We start from the raw sequence: 15,517 nt of genomic DNA on the forward strand, positions 1-15,517 counted from the left end.
TTGCAATAGCTGCAAAAGAGCCCCGAAAAGCCTTGCTGTGGATAACATGCGTGCTGGGAGTGCAGGGGACTCTCTCTCTCTCTCTGCATTCATGATTAAACACAGAGAACAGCCGGAGTTTGCTGCAGAAGATGAAGCCGAACTAGTTTACGGCATCTCCAGAACCAGGGGTGGAAGGCTCTTCCCTAATGCCCTTTGGCCTGGACATTAAGAGTTTAAAGGCTGCTCCATAAATAACAGTCCCTGCACACAGAACGCCAGCTTGTCAGGGAAAGCAGAGAAGCTAGCCTTCTTACCAACAATCCAGCACTCTGTACGCAAACATGAAAACCCCCCACGGTATCTCCTGCAGCATGATCTGGATTAAAGCTAGATTTGTGTCCAGGGAGGACCTGAGAGACCGCACTCCAGCACAGCTAACCTCTGAATTCTGTTGCCTATGGAACTGAGTCCTGAGAGGCTCACTTGTGGGGCTGGGCAAAGGGGAGTCTCCTGACACAAAACAGTGGGGGTCTCACTTCCAGGACGCCCCCTGGTTCCAACTCCAGCCCCCTTCTTTGAATACTGTATTAATGTGCGAGAGGTTTTTGGCAGGTCTGCACAGAACTCACAGCCCCGCACTGGGAGACTGTTTTCATGCAAACCGTGCGGGCACATAAAGACTTCCTTATCAGACGGCTCAGGGACCAGTCCTCAGCAACTGAGAAAAGCAAGAGGTCGGTTGGCGGGGGATCTGGAAAAGGAAGCAGGGCCGGAAGGATCCACAGCTCAGGAGACGAGTGGAAGAGGAGGAGGCAAGGACAAGTTCCCAATTCTGGGCCCGGAAGCATCGCTGGCAGGGGCTCATGGGGATTGTAGTCCATGGACATCTGGAGGGCCACAGTTTGCCCAAACCTGGTCTACAATTTTAGTCAACCCCCCCCCCCCCAATTCTTCGCAAAGCTTTCCCGTCACCTATGGCAGGGGTCCCCAACACAGTGGCCCTGGGCACCTTGGCACATGCCAAGTATTTTTAGGGAGTGGGCTGGGCCAGGGGGTGCTTTAGCCCTGCGAGGCTGCTGACTGGCTGGGCAGATATATTTTACACATTGCTTGGGTAGCCGCTGCTACCACAGCACAGCAATCTTCACTGTTAAGACCGACGGTGAGCTGGAGCAACCATTTTGAAGCAGGCTCCGCCTCCTGCAGCCGCCATTTTGTGGCTGCGTCCGGCACGCTGTGTCAGAATTCCAAAAGTGCCCGCAGGATCCAAAGGGTGAGCGATACCCTGAGGGGATCAATCGCAAGGGGGAGGCATAGAAGCCGCACAATAAACGAACAAGCTGCCTTTAAGGCATGCAATTTAAATGCTTCCCCTGCCTTCTCTTCTCCTTTTCTCTCTCTCTGGATTTTATTGCTGATTTTATTACCCTGGTGCAAAGGCCAAAGAGAAGCCCTGTTGGGAAAACGGCTCAGATTCCTTGTGGCCGTATCTAGCCTCCTTAAATTGCCCCTTACGGCTCGGAGGGCTGGGCCCCCAAACCCCCTGGGGGTGAACGGCAGGGCTGTCCTCTGGCAAAGGCCTCCCGACTGAGGGCTATCACGCCCCGTGGCAGGATCTGAACCTTTCGCTGCTTGATGGCCAACATCTTTTCCTTTGAGTCTCTTTGGAAGCCAGCTACTTATCCGAGCCCCAGCAAGAAAGGCACTTGCAGGAGAAACCAAAGGGGAGAAATATCCCACAGCATCCGATGCCAGCCCAAAAAGTCCCAGGAAGGGCCTGGCCCTCTGCAAAACAGGCCACGAGGAGCCTGCTGCTTGGACTGGGCTTTGGACGTGTCCCATGGGGCGACCCAGAGAGATTTTGAGGGAAGTGGTACACCACCCTTCCGGGAGGGCCGCCAGGGCCCTGTCTTGCCGCTGCAGCTCCCAACGTGGACTCGCCTCAAGGCCGAAAACAGGGAGTGACTCCAGCGCCAAGGACCTCGCCCTCCTCAGCAAAACGGCCACAGAGTTTACAAGGCAAGCGGGGGGAGGGGGGCCTGGGTGTCTCCCGCTGCATCACAACCCACATTCTACCTCCAGAAATGCTGGGCACGAACTAGGCTGCAAAGGGCACTGCCCTGGGGAAAGAGGTGCATCAACTGCCGCGGGGAGAAAGCGGTGGGGAGGCTCGGATGTGATTTGTGGGTTGCAGCCAAGGAGGAGGCCTCTAGCGTGGTCAGTCTTTACCTAGCGAACTAACCACCCCGCGTGCTCTCCGGAAGGGCTGGTCGGCAACGGAGAAAGCCCTTCCCCTTCCCCTCGCCAAACAACTCCCAGTTCTGGTTGGGCTGCTGTTGACTCAGAACGGGGTCCGGAATCCAGCTGGCACCCAGTCCCCTGAGCAGAAAGAAATCCTGGCTCCTACACCCCTGGCTGTTCCTCATGAGAAGCCAGAGCCCCAGCTCCTTCTGCCCCAACAAGGCAGCCTCAGCACTCCCACAGGCTGGAAGGACTATCTCCTTCCATGTATCCCTCTGCATCAATGGTCTCAGGCGGGCTCTCGCACTGAGCAGAGCCAGGGCCTTTCCCAGGGAAGGGGCTCCTTGAAGAGGAAGGGGCTGGGGAAGGGGCTCCTTGAAGAGGCGAGGGTGGGGCCCTCCTTGGAGATCTTCAGGAGGCAATGCACGGTCTCGGCCTGAGGGGTGGTTTGAATGGGCAGGCATCTTTTAAACAAAGTGATTTGGGGCTTGCTGTTTTACTTTTGGTTTTAACTGGAAAAGTTTATAACTGTTGCCACGAACCACCTCGAACCACCGGGAAAGGAGGGATTGTAGATCACCTTACGGAGAGGCAGCCAATAAAGCTAATTAATAATAATAAATTAATCCTTATCCATCCATGGTTCCTCTATATCTTTGTGAAACAGGCTGAGGGGTGGAACGTGTCCGGCTGTCCAAGTTGGAATATGGCCAATCAGGGAGCGGGCAGAAAAGCTCGCTGCACCCTGATTGGCTCTGCCCCTGCAGCTCCCGCCCTCTGTCCCTGGACTCTAGCCTCTTTGCTCTCAGATGCACCTCAGTGCCTGGAGCCAGAAGCAGGTAAGGGGAGAGGCCCTGGGCAAAGGATCATGGTGGAGGGCCTACTAACGAGGGCCTCCCGGCCTGCTGACTACCTGCTAAGGAGCTCTGTCCCTAACGAGCTGGCCAGCCCCCGCCCGCCCCACTTGATCCGCTGCGAGCTGTGGCCCAAAGCCACCTTAAGCTCCCTGGTCGAGGGCCAGGGGCGGGGGGATCCTTTCAAGGCCTGTTCTTAGGAACGGGCTTTGAAGCTAGTAATGATAATAAAGAAGAAGAGTTGGTTCTTATATGCCGCTTTTCTCTACCCGAAGGAGTCTCAAAGCGGCTTACAGTTGCCTTCCCATTCCTCTCCCCACAACAGACACCCTGTGGGGTGGGTGAGGCTGAGAGAGCCCTGATATCACTGCTTGGTCAGAACAGTTTTATCAGTGCCGTGGCGAGCCCAAGGTCACCCAGCTGGTTGCATGTGGGGGAGCGCAGAATTGAACCCAGCATGCCAGATTAGAAGTCCGCACTCCTAACCACTACACCAAACTGGCTCAGCCATTTAAAGCTGCCATCAGCTCCTTGCTTGTCCTGCTATGACCCAACTCCTGAGAATGCCGAGGCCAGCGCTGGGGTGACTGTCACCCATTCCTAGGAACCTGCCCAAGCCACATGCCAAGCCAAGCCGCCACATCAAAGAAAGGCAGGTGGCCGTGAGCCTCAATCTTGTTGCACATCGAAACCCACATCCGTTGCTGCATCCATGCTCGGTTCTCACGATGGCAGCTCCTTCTCACAGAGGGGAGCCAGCCTGGCCAAGCAGGGCAGGACAAGACTTGGGAACTACTTGCTCATGTGCCATACAGCTCCTTCGCCCCTTCCGGCAGCCAAATTCAAGCTACTGCCTGGCGAGGCAAACGTGCCTCTACTCCCCCCCCCCCCACAGAGATCACAAGCTACAGACATGGGAGACATGAAGGAGACTTCAAGAGCCATTCAAACATCCAGTCGAGGTATACTGGCAAAACTGCTGTCTCTGGCTCTGCACCTACTCTGGAAGCCGGCTTGTACATCCTTTTAAAGTCTGGGACTCAGGAAGGTTTCCCCCTCCTCTTCTCCCACTCCCCAAAACAAGCAACCCCCTTATGCAGGGGTGAAGGCTCCAGGGCCTGCATACACAGGGGGGCCAGGTGACAGCGGAGGGGGAGTCCAGAGACCACCGGCCTATGCAGCGGCCTCAGCCCCTGATGGAAGACACGCTTACGCCCAGCAGGCAAGCCGAGAAGAACCAAGTTCCGCCCCAGTTCAGCTGGTGCCCCTACCTTCTGCGAGCCAGGCTGGACGGCCGTGATGCACACGGGGTCCACCAGTGGCTTGGGCCGTTTGGCCGACTCCTCGATGAGGCCCTGCCATTGCCTGGGCAGCCCCGTGAACTTCTGCTCCTGCTGGTCGTAGCCGGTGTGGACGCGGTGCTCGAAGTTGGAGGGGGCCGAGATCTCGATGCGTTTCTTCTTCTTGCCAAACATGGTGGTGCCGGCTAGCACGCCTGGAAGGAAGCAGAGGGGACACCCCCATTATTGAGCACCAGCGTGACGTCTCCCCACATTTAGCCAATCTGCAGAGCAGCAGCTTGAGGGTAGAGAGAGTGGTTTTTGCGTGGTGTCCTTGCCCCTGTGTTTTTATCCCACCCTTATTCCAAAGAACTTCGGCCCAGCCATTTTGTCCTGACAACAATCCTTTGAGGTAGGCCAGGTTGCACGACTGACTGCCCCAGGGTACTCGATTTTCACCACCAGAGGAGAACTTGTCTCTGCCCTTCCAGGCTCTCCAGCAGAGTCACTCAAAGTGGTTCTCTCATGCTTCTTTGTACATTCGCTGGCCCCCTATGGGACCCATATCCAGGAGAAACTATGATGAAACTCTCCAAGACTGGCCCCGAAGCCACGGGCTCCAGGCACTCCCTGCAGGCCAGAGGCCCTCCTGTTCCTGGCATCCTGCACACTGTGTGCAACTGAATGATCCAGGAAAGGCAAGGGTTCAGAAAGAGGCTTTGGTAAAAGAACAGTGACACTCACGTATGCACTGGCTGTTGCCGTGTGTAAGAGCCTGCTGCATAATTTCTGCATTGTTTAATGTGTTATGTTAATGCTCACGTTCGGTTTCATGTTTCTGCAAACCTCACTGTGTTGCTGACTCGATGCCCCTTCCTGCTGATCATGTTGACTTCCTCTCTCTGACAAACATCATCATGAGTAAAATAAATACATTTTGTCAACCAGAGAGGGGGACTCTTTTGCCAAGCAGCAAGGCCAGGGAAGGGAAGGGAAGGGAATGGGAATGGGAATGGGAAGGGGAAGGGGAAGGGGAAGGGGACGGGGAAGGGAAGGGAAGGGAAGGGGAAGGGAAGGGAAGGGAAGGGAGGGAGGGAGGGAGGGAGGAAGGCAGAGGCAGGCAGGAAGGGTGGGTGGGTGGGTGGGTGGAAGGACTCCCTGGAGAAGAGCCTAATGCTGGGAGCGATGGAGGGCAAAAGAAGAAGGGGACGACAGAGAATGAGGTGGCTGGATGGAGTCACTGAAGCAGTAGGTGCAAACTTAAATGGACTCCAGGGAATGGCAGAGGACAGGAAGGCCTGGAGGATCATTCGCGATGGGTCGGACATGACTTCGCACTTAACAACAACAACACAGCATTTTACCTTATTGAGGCCCCTCCCACCCCAAATCCCCAGGTATTTTCCCCCTCGGAGCCAGCCACCCCGGCTACATCTGAACGGACTGCACTGGCAAGAGGCGGCAGCGGGTGGCAGGGGGGTGGGTGGGCGGTGGGCGGAGGGCGGAGGCAGCAGCCGGCAGCAGCAGGAGTCATGGCACTGGCCGCCTCCACGCCGCCTTGATTGTTGTGCACCTGCGCCTGCGTGTGCATGCGCACCTAAGCATGCCGCCGCTGCCAAAGATGGGGCCGCAGCACCTAAAAGGTGTCCTAAAGAGTCATCAACACATGGAGCTCACTTCCGCAGCTACGACAGGAGACAGCTTCAAGGAAGTTCTGGAGAAATGTTTGGGGCAGAAGTCCATCAGAGGCTATGCGCCTTGATGCCCTCCGGTTCCTGGCCTCCCACACTCCATGCACCACGGAATTGCTCAGGAGGGTATTTTTACAGCTATAGATGGAGCATTCTGTCTGGGGAGGGGATGCTTGGCCTTGTTGGGGCCACTGTGGGAGGCCCCCTGGAGTTCTGGCCCTGCTGATGGCTCCTGGGTTTGGCCCCCGTGTGGCACAGAGTGTTGGACTGGGTGCGCCACCGGCCTGATCCAACAGGGCTTCTCTTATGTTCATATGTTTTTAAGGAACCCCTGGACAACAATTTAGGTGTTCGACTGCAGACCGACACAGAATCTTAAGGTGTTTCTGGACTCGGATCAAAGAAAGGAAAAATGCTAGCTTTAAATCCTGCTTGGAGCACCGAGATCTATTCTAGAGGCAGACCACAGCAGCCCCTCACAGCGCCTTTCCCTCCCCACCACAGCCCCGAAAGAGCCCCCTCTCCAACAGGCCCCAAGTATCAGACATGGCAGAGCCCAGGCTGGAGGAAGAGCCCTCCTTACAGGCAGCTCCACACAAGGGCCCCTTCAAGGAACTGGGGGGGGGGGGAACTCCTCTCAGAAAGAGGCTCCTGGAGCACTGATGGCCAACGCTGGGAAATATGGGCTCACACACTCACAACCCCCACACCAAATGTTCCAGGGAGGCCTTGAGACAGATGGGCAGTGGCAGCCATATGTCCCAGGGACTCCCAGCGCTGAGACCGTTTAAGGCCCTTTACAAATGTTGAGAACAGCAATGTGGCCTCGGCTCAAATTCAGCCAGACAAGAATAAAGACAGAGACGGCACCTTCTAAGCGATCGTGCAGGAGGGACTGCTGGTCTGGAAGTCCACGTGGGGCTGAAGGACTCAAACAGATCCCGTTCACAACCTCCTGGCTCCCCAAGGTTGGGCCAAAACAGGGGACTCTGGATTCCGCTCTCTGTTCAAAGAGGGCTCCAACCGTCCGGCCCCGGGACCCAAAGAAGACACACCTGCTTTCAGGAACCAGGTAAGCCCCCGGAGGCTAGTTTTCGATGAACTGGGCTGCCCTCTGCCTAAGGGGGCCAGGCCTTCCCCCTGCCCTGCGACAGGCATGTCTCCAAACCTGCTCTCCATGAGGAGATTCCTCCTGTGGCCGGCAGGGGCTGCCTGCCGTGGCATCAGGGCTGATCTCCTTGCAAGGTCAGAAGTTAAATCTTTCCTGCACGGCAGAAATCCCTCTCGCCCGGGTGCCTCTGAGGAATCCGATAAGGGGCGGCCTTCGTGCGTGGCACTTCAGACCGGGAATCCGAGCTACACGAGAGACAGCCCAGTCAGCTGCTTAAGGCAAGGCTGTCTCGGGCAGCGCCAGTGCCGGCCTCCCATCGGGAGCGGGGCCAGAACAATCGGGCAATTAATTTGCCTTGCATGAGAGGGGTGGAGGAGCCCGCAAGAGAGCACACCCATCCGAGAGAGTCTCTGCTTTCCCCTTCTGGGAGCCGGCCTGCTGTCGTGGGTAAGAGCAGCGGAGAGCTGGGTTCGATTCTCCTCTCCCCCTCCTTCTCCTCCTCCCTGGGCAGCGCTGGCGTGAAGGAGCTGGAAAAGGTTCTTCAGGGGAAGGACGTGTCGCTGGAGACGGACAAAATAATTCATGCCACGGTATTCCCCTACTGCTACGTGTGGGAGGGAAAGTCGGACAGTGAAGAAGACTGACAGGACGGGGGCGGATCGCTCTGAAATGTGGCACTGCAGGAGAGCTTTCCACATGCCACGGACCGCCAAACAGACGCAGAAGGGGGATCAAAGCGAGGCTGAACTCTCCTCAAAGCTAAAACATCCCAACTAAGACTATCGTACTCTGGTCCCATGAGGAGAAGGCACACGCACAACATGCATGCACAGCCACACACGTGCAGCTCTCTCCTCTACCCCCAGCTCTGCGCTCGCTTTGCTACGGCTCCCCCTTGGACAGAAAGCGGCACTCCTGGCTCCTGCACTGCTCTGAAGCCACATCCATGTGGACGTTCTGCTTTCCTAGCGCACTCGTTGGCAACCAACAGAGTTAATTCCACGCTAGTGACAGCCCCAATGCTGTTGTATTTTGCTGTTGTATTAAAAGGAGCATGAAGCAACAAGTGGGCGAAGAAGATCCTTCTGTGGCACAGCCTCTGCTTGGCACGCAGGAGGTCCCAGGTTCATTCCCCCGTTAAAAGGATCAGGTTGTGGGTGCTGTGAGAGGCCGCCCTTTACCTGAGATCCTGCAGACCTGCTACCAGCCCCAGGAGCACACACTGACCTTGCTAGATCCAGAGTCTGACTCTGCATGCAGCAGCTTCCTGTGTGTTCGCGCATGGGGGATGGCATTTCCCAGCCTCTTCTGGTCAACAAGAAGTTGGGGTCGCACTGAGGACCTGCAGCAGCCCAGTCTGTGGTCTGGCTTCCTCCTCGGAAACATACCTCACCTGGCTGAGGTGGGGCAGGGGGGCAGGTGACCATCTTAACTGTCCCGCCTTCTTCTCTGGACTGGTTCTTGGGGGCTTTCCGTCTGCCTGGACCAGAATGGGTACACGTCCCCTTTGTCTTTCACACTTCCCTGCCTGCCTTCTGTGGGTCTGGGGTCCCCAAAATGCCCACCTGTCGCTCCCTTTCAGTTAAGGAAAGATGTACTGAATGAAACGAAACGCCCTCAGTGGTGCACGGTGTCGGCTGCTGATGAGACGGCACTCCGGGGGTGGGGGGGGGTGGGGGAGGACTACAAGGCTTGTGTCAGCACACAGCGATGAAGGAAACAAAACCATTCTCATTTTTTTAAGAACAGGAAACTCCTGAAGGGCAGCTAGAAGGACTAGGAGGAGAAAGGAACACCTCCTGGAATGGTGAGTCAGCCTTCGGGAGCTCAGAAACCCGGCCGAGGCCGCTGCATGGCCGAGAGAGGCAGGCGAACACAGGGCACGGCTGGGAAGGAGCCTCACCCCAAGGGCAGGAAGGGCAGGAAGGGCATGGCCCTGCTGCCTCCGTGACCCCGATGCCCAAGCGGCCTCCGGAACGCTCCCGGTCTGCTGCTGGGCGATTCCCGCAGGACGGGTGGCGTCCTGTGCTAGATGTGAACCGATGACCGACAAAAGTCTGCCCAAGCCTTTTATCCCCTTAGCGAATCCTGCGCAGGGAAACAGAACCCTTGCAGGAGCTGGAACTGGCCCTGACCCTGGATGCCCCCAGGGAGCCCCAGGGCTGGCACCCCTGAAGGAGGATTATGCCCGGGGGGCGGGGGGCTTGGAGCTGGAGCAGAGCCACCCCCTAGAAGCCCAGAAGGCCACGCCTGACAGAAGCCCATGCCAGAGCCACCCGAACCTGCCCCATGTCCTGGCAGCTCCCCACCCCCAAGTCCCTGCGAGATCTGTCTTGGAAGACGACCCACTTGCTCTGCCACACTGGCTCTGAAGAAAGAATCGGAATCAAATGTAAAGGAGGCCAGTCAAGCTCAAAACATTTCTCCAGCAGGAGAATCTCTGCTCAGCAGGATCCAGGGGCCCGTGGGCTTCCATCCCAAGCACCGGGGGCAGCCTGGGAATTGGCGGGATGGAGGTAGGGGGGGGGGAGAAGTCAGTGCTTGTTGCTTCCGTGGCAAAATCTGGCAAACAGAAGCCAGAGAGCCGAGAGCCGGTGTGTTGTTGTGGCTGAAGTGTGAGACCAGGAAAAGATTCTTAAGCGGACGGATGTGTTGCTGGAAGGAGATGGAGATTGGAAAAGCTGGCATGAAAGCGCTAGTGTGGGAAATCCGCATTCGAATCCCCACTCTCAGCCCAGCCTACCTCACAGGGTTGTTGTGAGGATGAAACAGAAGGGAGGAGAACAATGTAAGCCACTTCTGGTTGCCATTGGTGGGGAAGGCAGGACAGAAATGCACCGTTTGCCATAACTTCAGTGAAACACGGCAGGCTGTCCTTCGCAGCTGAAGCACCAGAGGAGCCCAGGCTAGCATGGTCCCCAAAGAGCAGGGCACGGCAGCACAATTTCACACCCAGAATCTCACACATATATATGAGCAAAGAAGAGAACATACTGGCAGGCGTTAATTCACAGAACTCCACCTGCTTCTCAAGTACTTCTACTGGGGAGGGGGGGGCGGCGGCTAAAGGCAGCCTGGGGCAAACACACACTAGAGTGGATAATGAAAACTAATCTGCACCAGGCCCAAAGCCTAGCCCAGCGCCCTGAAATTATGCAAAGCAAACCCAATTACCAATTAGATGTATTTTGCATAATCCGGTCTACTTCCTCCAGCTGCCAGGGATAAGGAGAAGCTACCCGGGAGACGCGACAGGACGTTCGGAGCCCCTCGGCGTCCCCAAACCCCCCCCCCCCCAGGCATCCCGCTGGCTTCCCAAAACGCCAGGGACACACAGCTCGTCCAGCAGGCAGCCTGGGCCCGGCCTCCAAGGGCTGACTTGGCTTTTCTCTCACAGAGCCCAGCACCCTCCTACGGGCTCCCCAAGCGCTTCGGTAGTCCAACCCCCCCCCCCCGACTCACTCCGTCCCACCACCTCCGTCCCAAATGCTCGCACAGCCCGCTGAAAAAGGAAAACCTGCAGCAGGAAGAAGAGTGAGAGGCGGATGCAAAACCCACCGCCTCTTGCATCAGACTCATTCCTATGGGCAGAAGCACAGGCAGGCTTCCGACTGAGCCCAGAGATCTTCCTCAATCAGAGGCCGGCTTTCGGTCCCCACTTGACACGGAGGCCCCCTCAGCCAGTGGCCCTTCTCCTGCCCAACCCTAGCAGAAAGAGAACCCACAAATGGGAAGGGGGGCTGTGAGGGAAAGCGGAGAGACGCAAGGACTTACAAGCACATTCCTCTTCATGGGGCCTCATCCTGATCCGTTCTGGGAGCGACACCGAGAAAGCAGGCTCTAAGCACCCATTTATGGCTTTCTGACACATCCCGTTCAGTTACCTGACTGGCAACCCCTCCCTCTGCGGGGTGGAAGTTGCTTCACCTCTGCAACTCAGTGACGCCTGAATCGACCTCACACTGAATCAGACCGTTTCCACGTCATGCTCAGTACTGTCCATTTGGACTGTCAGCCCCTCCGGGGTCTCAGGCAGAGGCCCACCCGTTTAAGCGGAGAGGCCGGGGATTGAACCTGCAACCTTCTGCATGCCGAGCAGAAGTTCTGCTACGGAGCCACAGACCCTCTCCGTGGGGATCCACAGTCACAGGTCTTGTTCATCACCGGCTGTGGACAGCTTTAGCTGGAGACTGAGAGATGCCTAAGGAGCGCTCAACCACTGAGCCACAGCCCCTCCACAAGATTAAAAACCAGGAGGGCCTTGGGTTGCCTTGTTGGGGCTGAAGGCATGAGCTGGGCCCGGAAGGCAGAAGGCTGCTGGCCATCCGGTCAGCACATCCCCGCCTTCCTCATGTACCAGATTCAGTGCACCAGCAGCCTGGCTGACTCTCTGGCTTACAGGAGAGTAGAGCGTGACGGGATCTGTGTCGCAGATAAGGCAGTGGAGTTGTGATTGGGGCTGTGCGCCTGGTGCGTACTCCTTGGCATGTGTGGGTGAAGGATATCAGCAGTGGCTGTGTCTGGTACGGACTCTGACGGACCAACGGTCTGACTCGGTACAATATGAAGCAGAAAGGAACCAACGATCCATGCATGGCCGGTCTCAGTTTAAGCAACGAAGAATAATCATCAAAAAGGTCTTCTCTATTTCCTGTTTAAATCTTGATATCTCGGTATGTATCAAAAGTAATCCAGAAGGAATTCTTCAGAGAGAAACGTCCCCAACCAGCAACGCTGCACAAAGGCATCCTGCTGATTGAGTACGAGGCAGCTCCAAGGAGGTTTTAAGGGGAAGACCTGCGGCTCAGGGGCAGAGACGCTGCTTGGCAAGCAGAAGGCCCCAGCTTCGATCCCTGCCGTCTCCAGTCCAAAATGTACTTGGTGAGACCCTCCAGAGACCCTGGAGAACTGGGCCAGTCTGAGCAGAAATGGCTGACCTGGAGGGGGAAAGGGTCTGATCCAGTACAAGGCAGATTCCTGGGTCTTCTCTGCCCTTTCCCCTCTCGAAAAGGTGGCTGTGACACTACCATGACCCACCTGAGCACCCACGGTCAGGTTTTCAGCGCTGCTTGGATTGCCGGCAGGAAGTAACACATCGAGCATCCTCAGCCACGGAGCCTGCCCCACCAAGGCCCTGGGTCCCCAAGCGTCTTCAAAGCAGCAGGCGGGCGCTTTTGCCAAGTAAGGAGGACCAAGACTAGAACCAAGGTCAGGGGTAGTTCAAACTGCGGCCCTCCAGAAGTCCATGGACTACAATTCCCATGAGCCCCTGCCGCTGGCAGGGGCTCATGGGAATTGTAGTCCATGGACCTCTGGAGGGCCGCAGTTTGACTACCCCTGACCAGGGCCTTTTTCAGGTGGTATGGGAAGCCCTGACACTTATTCCCTAAGTCACAGAGGCGGGTCAATGAGGAGCGATTACTCCAGGGGAAATAAGAGGCGGACACAAACACAGGTCTCTCTTCCCTGTGGTTTGGACCTCCCCCCCCTCAGGTCACAGCAGGGGATCTCAACCAGGGCCACAGGACCCTTGTCAGGCCCCCCTACCCAAGAGCCCTTTGAATGAAACGTTAAGGGACTGAACCCAGGCCTCAGACACACAACTAGGGACTGATCGATTCAGGGTCAGAAGCAGCAGAACAAAGTTTGAGTCCAGGGGGACCTTGAAGGCCAACACAATTCTACTCGAGATGGAAGCATTCACAGGGTCAACCTGAGTCAGGGGTGGGCTCTGAAGAACCCACCTACCATTCTGTCGGTGCACATGAAGCTGCTTTGGTCCATCCAAGGCAGTATCATCTGCTCAGAGGGTCCGGGGCACAGACAGGCATTCTGTATCACCTGCAACCTGATCCGTTCAACCGGGGACTGAACCTGGGACCTTCTGCATGCCAAGCAGAGGCTCTCCCACGGAGCCACAGCCCTCCCGACAAAGGCTGGGAGGAAAAAGAACGCAGTGCTCTCTGGTCCCTCCTTGCTGCCCCACCTCTCCCTTCCCTTGGAGCCTGGCATCCTTGGGAAGATGCAGAGAAAACACAGGCCACAACTCAAGGGAGGGACCCCGGGAAACCAGCAATTGCCAGTTCTGCACTCTGGCCGGTTTTTCCCTTAGGCTCCTCTCCCCTGGGCACCCCCCCCCCTCAAAGTCTCTTGCAGGGCATTGCAATTCATTCCATGAGGCAGTGTGACCACCATCAAAGCGACATTCAGGCATTGGAGAAAGGGGCCTCTGGCCCACAGGAACTCCCATCACAACCATCTTTTTGTTGGCAGAGTTTACTTATGCAAAGAGTGCCAGATACTTAAAACAGTTTTATTAGGAAGTAGAACTAACTTTGTAAGAGAGGAGAGAGAGAGAGTCCTAACTGTGTAGCTGACTACCGTCCTTCTGGAGGCAATCAGGGAGAAAGTAATAAATATAAACAACAAATTAATAAATAAAAGTGTGCTTGGGGGAGTAGGAGGTCTCTAATTGGGCCAATCAGGGTACAGGGAGAGATTATTACAAAAATATCACCAAGTTCCTAAGCTGAATATGCTAGCGACATTTCTCTTCCGATATCCCCCTAGGAGATTCTCTTTAGGCTGCTAAATCATGCACATTCCGACACTTTCAAGGCACCGGAAGATGGCCGCCCCTCTGAGCTCTCTTATTACGGCCATTAGCCACAACTACGACTGTTCCAAGGACATGTTTCTATGCACCCCCAATAGCAGATCCAGTCTGGGCAGGGTCCAATCTGGCCTGCTCACACATCCCCTGGCCAACGTCTCTCTCACCGAGATCCAGCACAGGGAATGATCATAGAATCATAGAGTTGGAAGGGGCCATACAGGCCATCTAGTCCAACCCCCTGCTCAACACAGGATCAGCCCTAAGCATCCTAAAGCATCCAAGAAAAGTGTGTATCCAACCTTTGCTTGAAGACTGCCAGTGAGGGGGAGCTCACCACCTCCTTACGCAGCCTATTCCACTGCTGAACTACTCTGACCGTGAAACATTTTTTCCTGATATCTAGCCTATATCGTTGTACTTGTAGTTTAAACCCATTACTGCGTGTCCTCTCCTCTGCAGCCAATGGGAACAGCATCCTGCCCTCCTCCAAGTGACAACCTTTCAAATACTTAAAGAGGGCTATCATGTCCCCTCTCAACCTCCTTTTCTCCAGGCTGAACATTCCCAAGTCCCTCAACCTATCTTCATAGGGCTTGATCACGGAGGGGAGAGACGGTGTGTAGCCGTCTGGCCAGGTGTGGGCAACAGATTGCAGCAACCTTCTTCTGAACAACCATAGGCAGGTGAGGAGACAAGATACAAGGTTGTTTAAGTCCAAGGCTTCGGGTGCAGAGGTCAGGCAAGCATGATAGTCCAATCCAAGACATCAAGGCTTTAAGGATGCAAGCAGGGAGGTGTCAGTGCATAGCTTTACACTGCATCTATACTCCACAGCTGGGATAGTCAAACTGCGACCCTCCAGATGTCCATGGACTACAATTCCAATGAGCCCCTGCCAGCGACTACCCCTGCTCCACAGTCTCTCAAGAGGCTATAGAGCTGCTATATGCCAGCTGCTCGGACTCAATCCTGCAAAAACTCATCACCTCAGGTAGTTGACGTCCAACCATAAGATCAGCGCTTCTCCTTTTAGTCTGCCGTTCTGAGTCTGTGCCTTCACCACTCTAAATGTAATTTTAAAAATGAAATAATAAAATAATGGTGCAGGCGCTCCTGCAGGGCTGGAGACAGGCAGCTGGCTTTTATCTGCTGGATCAGAGCTGGGGTGGGGGTGGAGACGACTCCATGCCATTCCTGAGCATGCCGGCACCTCCTCTTCCTGTTCATCAGCTTAGGCTGCCTCTGGCCCGGCTATGCTGGCCCCGTCCTCCTCTCAGGGGTCCTCAACGCCGCAGAGACCTGGCTGACCCAACCCACTGTGGCTCAATGGCAGAACAGATGTTTGGTTGTCAGAAAGCCCCAGGTTCGATCCTCCGCATCGCCGGTTAAAAGGACCGGGCGGTAGGTGGTGTGAAAGACGGCCTGAGACCTCGGAGAGCCAGCCTGCGTAGAGAACGCTGACCCCGATGGTCTGTTGCAGCAGGAGGCAGATTCACATGTCCAGTTCCTCCAGAATTGGCTTCAATGGCTACCGATTGGCGTGAGTCGGATGGCCAAGGGAAACCGCCCACCTTCAGGGCCCCTTCGGGTCGCCACCAGGCCACGAGAGAGAAGAGTGTCCTTTCAAAGGCCATGGGTAATTTCTTATTGCTTGCATGGAGCCCCGTCACACACACCCCCCTAACAAAACAAAGGCGGGATTGTAGCTAGAAGGGAAGGAACTCCCCCAGCCGTTCCTGCTC

The 15,517-nt window shown here is 56.0% G+C and overlaps 1 protein-coding gene across 4 annotated transcripts in view; it reads right to left on the minus strand.

The window, feature by feature from the left end:
• Positions 1–15,517, minus strand: part of PAK4 (p21 (RAC1) activated kinase 4) — a 66,986-nt gene that overhangs the window by 12,767 nt on the left and 38,702 nt on the right. For all 4 annotated transcript variants that reach the window (XM_077318599.1, XM_077318600.1, XM_077318598.1 and 1 more), the window contains exon 2: positions 4,349–4,572. In XM_077318599.1, coding sequence (XP_077174714.1) covers positions 4,349–4,552 — 204 coding nt within the window. In that variant the 5' untranslated portion in view covers positions 4,553–4,572. The remainder of the gene's footprint in view (positions 1–4,348; positions 4,573–15,517) is intronic.

This window comes from Paroedura picta, unplaced genomic scaffold, assembly GCF_049243985.1.
Source record: "Paroedura picta isolate Pp20150507F unplaced genomic scaffold, Ppicta_v3.0 Ppicta_v3_sca21, whole genome shotgun sequence".
Taxonomy (NCBI): Eukaryota; Metazoa; Chordata; class Lepidosauria; order Squamata; family Gekkonidae; genus Paroedura; species Paroedura picta.